General features: G+C 44.7%; 1 protein-coding gene across 1 annotated transcript; it reads right to left on the bottom strand.

Moving 5' to 3' along the window:
* Positions 1 to 1,527: 1,527 nt before the first annotated feature.
* ywhah (tyrosine 3-monooxygenase/tryptophan 5-monooxygenase activation protein, eta polypeptide) lies at positions 1,528 to 4,497 on the bottom strand. Its single transcript, XM_064942589.1, has 2 exons — positions 4,043 to 4,497; positions 1,528 to 3,036 (listed from the first exon to the last, which is right to left on the bottom strand). Exons 1-2 carry the CDS (start codon positions 4,127 to 4,129, stop codon positions 2,383 to 2,385), a joined length of 741 nt encoding a protein of 246 aa, XP_064798661.1. The 5' UTR covers positions 4,130 to 4,497; the 3' UTR covers positions 1,528 to 2,382.
* Positions 4,498 to 6,217: the final 1,720 nt, after the last annotated feature.

Genomic DNA, 6,217 nt, shown 5'->3' with positions numbered 1-6,217 from the left:
AGTTGAGTATCTGGAGCATCAGCATTTGTGGGTTCGATTACAGGCTCAAAATGGCCAGAAACAAATAACTTTCTTCTGAAACTCATCAGTCTACTCTTGTCCTGAGAAATGAAGGCTATTCCATGCAAGAAATTGCCAAGAAACTGAAGATCTGGTACAACGCTGTGTACTACTCCCTTCACAGAACAGTGCAAACTGGCTCTAAACAGAATAGGAGTGGGAGGCCCAGGTGCACAACTGAGCAAGAAGGCAAGTACATTAGTGTCTAGTTTCAGAAACAGACACCTCCCAAAATAGTACCCTCAAAACACCAATCTCAACAGTGAAAAGGAGACTCCAGGATGCTGGCATTCTAGGCAGAGTTCCTCTGTCCAGTGTCTGTGTTCATTTTGCCCATCTTAATCTTTTCTTTTTATTGGCCAGTCCGAGATGGCTTTTTCTTTGCAACTCTGCCTAGAAGGCCAGCATCCCAGAGTCGCCTCTTTACTGTTGACGTTGAGACTGGTGTTTTGCGGGGACTATTTAATGAAGCTGCCAGTTGAGGACTTGTGAGGCATCTTGTTTCTCAAACTAGACACTACTGTACTTGTCCTCTTGCTCAGTTGTGCAATCTGATTACAATATTTTTGCTGGTAACGTAATGGATTAGTTACACATTTTTTGTAATCCATTACATGTAACGGATTACATTGTACTCCCCAACCTTGAATGCTCCTATATCATCATCACCTGATGCTTCTCCCCTGACCCGGAGTTTCTATCTCAGCAATTTCAAAGCCTGAACTATGCCCAACCTCAATCCTCCCTGAGATGATCAAGATAAGCCTGTACCAATATAAAAGACTGACAATTTAATTGATAGAACATGATTATTTTCTACTTCTTTCATCCTTGTATTCCTTGTAGTGGGATGTTTGTAATACCAGTCTCAGCATAGACCTATAAATCAATGATAAAGTCAAGATTGCAAAAAAAAAATCCCTTTAATGGGGCTGTTACGTTATTATGGACCCTGTAGTCGGGAGGGTAAAAGTACCAGAAACAACCACCAGGCAAGTATTGGGTCTGGAGCTTAACATGGTAAAATGCAGCACAACAAAGAGCCAGGAAGGATTAAAAAAAGGGGGGGGAGTGGAAAAACAAGCCAGGGTGGTGTTCAATTGGGCATATAGAATCAAAAACTTTTGCAACAGAAAACTAAAATGGGTCATATTACACCTACTACTAACCTACTGTCCATTTCACTTCAACAGCAGTGTGCAGCTAATTCATTGGAAATGTATACTGCACCAAGACCCCATTCTGACTTTGTCCATCAGGGGGAGGAATACAATGAGAACATTCTCACAAAACACACACAGTGAACTAAATGTGTGTGTGTGTGTAATACAGAGATAATCTGAATAATTAAATACACGTACAGCAGGAAACATCATGACCAAATAGCTCATGACCGCAGGGCCACAGATTCACTCATGGCGACTGATGCGCATGCTGTTCATCCAAGCATTCACACAGAACAGGGTATAAACCCACAAGTTCCCAGGGTAGGGAATGTTTTAATGGCATTCTTTTAATGACCACACATTATTCATAATAATAATAATAAACAAATGTACTTGCACAACTGAAAACTCCAGACAGTGTCCCATCAACCTTCAAAAGGTGGACATTTCAAAATGGTATGATTGCTGGCACACACATTCACAGGGGCTTGCAATGCACACAGAGATCAGAGGGCAGAGTGGAAAGGGCAACAGACAGGAAATAGAGAGGAGGAACAACAGACAGACATCTTACAGTGACAGGGGGCATAGAAAGGGTTCAAGTCAAGGAGGAGATCACAACCACATTCTGGTCAATAGTAACATTTCCACTATGCTGTATAACGTAATGAAATACATTTTCCCTAATTAGAATTACAGACATCCACTCATGATCGATACTAAATTGTCCTCACGAGAACATCCTGTGGAAATGTCACTTGAATACCAACTAGTCAGTTAATTATCAGCTATGGAAGGGAGGGGATGGAATGGATCGAAGCAGAAAAAATACCACCTAGCGCACAGAAAGTGGGCCAGGGACAGAAAGCCTTGGAGGACAGAAAAGAGGGAGAGAGTTGAGGAGGACAGTATGAGAGGGTGAATGCAGCAAGGGAAGAGGTGAGAATGTAGGACAAAAACAACAGGCCACTAGAGAACAGATTATTCCTGATGAGGCCTTAATTGAGCATGATAATGGCACAAAGAGGCGAGCGATGAGGAAGAGATTAGAGAACAAAAGCTCTGAAACTAGTAAAGAATGTGGGGGGGGGGGGGCAGTGGGAAGGGGAGTGGCTAACTCTAGCTAAAGACTATCAGGGGTAAGGAGGAGGTGGTCTCATGGTTGGGCCTCTCCCCCCTCGCTGTCCTGCTGGTCGCTGGTCCACAGGGTCAGGTTGTCCCGCAGCAGTTGCATGATGAGGGTGGAGTCCTTATAGGAGTCCTCGTTCAGATTGTCCAGGTGTCCGATGGCCTCATCAAAGGCCTCCTTGGCCAGCTTGCAGGCCTCCTCGGGGGCATTTTGGATCTCGTAGTAGAACACAGAGAAGTTGAGGGCCAGACCTAGGCGAATGGGGTGGGTGGCCGCCATGCTCTTGCTGATCTCGTAGGCCTCCTTGTAGGCTCCCTCGGAGGACTCCACGGCGGAGGTCTTCTTCTCGGCCGTGGCCACCTCGGCCAGGTAGCGGTAGTAGTCACCCTTCATCTTCAGGTAGAACACCTTGCTCTCCAGCTGGTCTTCTCCGCAGCTCTTGATGAGGAACTGGTCGAGCAGGTTTAGCACGTCCTGGCAGACAGTCTCCAGCTCCTTCTCGATGGTCTCCCGGTAGGCCTTCACCAGCTCCAGCTTCTTGTCGTTGCCGTCGGCCATGGCCCTCTGCTCAATGCTGGAGGTGACGCGCCAGGAGGACCGCCGGGCCCCCACCACGTTCTTGTAGGCCACGGAGAGCAGGTTGCGGTCGTCGTTACTCAGAGGTTCACTCAGCTCAGTCACCTGGTGAGGACATAGAAGTGTTGCAAAGAATGGTGTCAGGATGTGAAAATGCTACCGTATCATAAACCTTCCATTAATTAAAAACAATGTCCTAACATTCCTATCCTGAATAAAAGCTCTATAAATTGACCAATGACAAAGGTGTGACGTTGCAGGGTGCATGCATGCCTAGCTTGAGAAAGCCTAGACTTTGCTGTATTTGTGGCTGAAGCTGTGCTTGATTCTTAACTGTGAATATAAAACCCTATTTTTTTATATAAAGGTGATTGTCTTGTGCCTTTTGAGAAACAGGCTACATTTAAGTCATAAGCAGAATATGTATCCATCATCGTCGATCCATCAAACTACAGCCATTTCCACCCTTGCAGACAGGTTTGTGGGTGCGTTAAAGGAGCAAAACCTGGTCGTCTATAAACTTACTGCATCATATTTGTTCTTAATTTAAGAAATTGTACCTCTGTCTAGCATACATTTGACGACTATTCTGTATGTTAGTTTATTACAGGAAAGGTAAAACCAGCTTTCAAGCTTGGAATATCTAGTTTTATTCAATCGGCCCAAAGTGCTGTAGTGAACGAACGCACCCAACGTGTGTCCCTGTTCAGCCTCTGGGCTAGTGCTGCTACTACCGCATCATAGACAAGCCGTAGCCACGAAACCAGACCACCACCAGTTTCATTGTTAGCTCAGCTAGCTCTTTAGCTACCACATTCACTTCTAAAAAATATATGGCAAAATAACATAGCAACAGAAGCGAAATAGCCAACCTTGCACCAGGTTTCACATTGATTTATGATATTGCACAGAATTCTGGAAATGATTTATTAGATTAAGACGATAATCCCAGTTACTATAGTTAGTTAGCTAGTTAGCAAGAGGCTATATTGTCTGACTAGTGAACAATGTAATAATATATTACCTTTGTTACAAACTGATATGAATTACTGTCACATTTGGCCATTCTTCCAAGTGAGCTGCATTGCACATTATGCAAAATGATGTCTACCTGTTTCATCGCTGAGGCCATGTCATCGTACCGCTCCGCCTGCTCAGCCATACGGGCTCTCTGGATCAGTTGCTCTCTATCTGCCATTGTCGCTGTTGATGTGCCGAAGGTCGGGCAGTCAGTTCCAAGGTACGGGAGGCTATTGACGATAGCTAGGTGTATTCGAAAGCAATGTGTATTTTCCCGATGACGTCCTACGATGCACACAGCACATCAAATGTCACTGCGGATTATCTCTAAAAACCCACGTACAATACTAGCTAAACAATGGTGAAACAATAAGCTTTTTAATGCTGCCGAGGCGCAAATTAGAATTAAGATAATCAGTGGCTCCCCTCCAAGTCCTCGCTCCAACCCCTAACCGACTCTATCTCAACAACCGGTGGCTAACTAGCTACTGCGGCCTCCCACTGCTATCGACATGGGGTGCTGTTCCAAGAGTCCTGTCTATCCGGGGCGGGGGGGGGGGTGAAGGCTGCTGCTGATATTTCAAGATGACGTCACTTTCTAAAAATAGAAACGTACGCTGCAGGCGTGCACCTGCGCAGTGCAACGTACTGCATCGGTTGCAGCAATTGAGAGCGCGTGCGTGTAGGGTTGCAGCTAGCGTGACCTCACATATGGCATACAAGTAATGGTGTGAACGTATAGGACATAAGTAGTGCCTTTCCTTACATCTACCCAGTCCCGAAGCCATGATAGCATTTATGCCAACCGCTGTAATGTACAAAACATGACACTGAAAGACGACCTCTGTTGCTGACAAGTGTTCCCTCCCCTCATCCCTAAAAGAAAATCACTCCCCATTCCAGCGTTGCATCATCTCTTCCCGGTAACTGGGCAGGAGGAGTGTGTGACACACTTCTGTATATTATCAGGAATGTAGCAGAACATCTAGCTAGCAGCAGTGTTGGGGAGTCGTGAGCTAAATGTAACTAAAATATAAATGCCACAGGTAAAGTGTTGGTCCTATGTTTCATGAGCTGAAATAAAAAAGATTGCAGAAATTTTACATACACACAAAAAACGTATTTCTCACAAATGTTGTGCACAAATTTGTTACATCCGTTAGTGAGGAGTTCTCATTTGCCAAGATAATCTACCTACCTGACAGGTATGGCATATCAAGAAGCAGATTAAACAGCAAGATCATGGGCTCCTGAGTGGCACAGCGGTTTAAAACACTGCATCTCAGTGCTAGAGGCATCCCTACAGACCCTGGTTTGATTCCAGGCTGTATCACATCCTGCCGTGATTGGGAGTCCCATAGGGCAGCGCACAATTGGCCCAGCGTTGTCCTGGTTTGGGTGTCTTTGTAAATAAGAATTTATTCTTAACTGACTTGCCTAGTTAAAAAATGAAACATTACACAGGTGCACCTTGTGCTGGGTACAATAAAAGGCCACTCTATAATGTGCTGTTTTGTCACGTGCCACAGATGTCTACATTTTTGCAATTGGCATGCTGACTGCAGGAATGTCCACCTGAGCTGCTGCCAGAAAATTATGTTAATTTCTCTACCATAAGCAGTCGTTTTAGAGAATTTGTCAGTACGTCCAACCAGCCTCACGACCACAGACCACGTGTAACCACGCCAGCCCAGTACCTCCACATCTGGCTTTTTCACCTGTGGGATCATCTGACACCAGCCACCCGGACAGCTGATGAAACGGAGGAGTCTGAAATCAAGCCCTTTCCCCCCCTTTTGTGGGGAAAAAGTAATTCTGACTGGGTGGGCCTATGTACAATTTGCAGACTGCAGCAGCATGGTGGTAGTTGAACTAAATTCAAATCTAGGTAGTGTTTTTTTACTTTTTTTGCCATGTAGCGGTGTAGCTAACTGAGATTCCCTCAAAATCTCAGTTAGTTCGTAGCAAGTTAGGAGAATTTAGGTTAAGGTTAGGACAAGGATTAGGGAAAATGGTCTCCTAACCTTTTACAAAGTAACTTTAGTTAAACTATATTTTTCTTAAGGGTAGCTTTAGTGTATCTTAACGTCTTCCAGTGTGAAGTAATTGGTAGCTTGGTAAACTATATTATCAGAGTAGCTTCCCCAACATCAGCTACCAGTCACTGAGAAGGGAAACTAGCATTATATTATCCCCACGCAATAAAACATCCTGAACAAACCCCACAACCTCTTGATATTTATTTTGTATTCATTTCTGCAACAAA

Source organism: Oncorhynchus masou, chromosome 28 (genome assembly GCF_036934945.1).
Source record: "Oncorhynchus masou masou isolate Uvic2021 chromosome 28, UVic_Omas_1.1, whole genome shotgun sequence".
Lineage (NCBI taxonomy): Eukaryota > Metazoa > Chordata > Actinopteri > Salmoniformes > Salmonidae > Oncorhynchus > Oncorhynchus masou.
This window is presented reverse-complemented; position numbering and strand designations above follow the sequence as displayed.

Coding starts and splice junctions, on each gene's coding strand:
- ywhah (XM_064942589.1), bottom strand. CDS start 4,129: ATGGCAGATAGAGAGCAACTGATCCAGAGAGCCCGTATGGCTGAGCAG. Junction 3,037..4,042: donor TGGCCTCAGCGATGAAACAG/GTAGACATCATT, acceptor TGTCCTCACCAG/GTGACTGAGCTGAGTGAACC.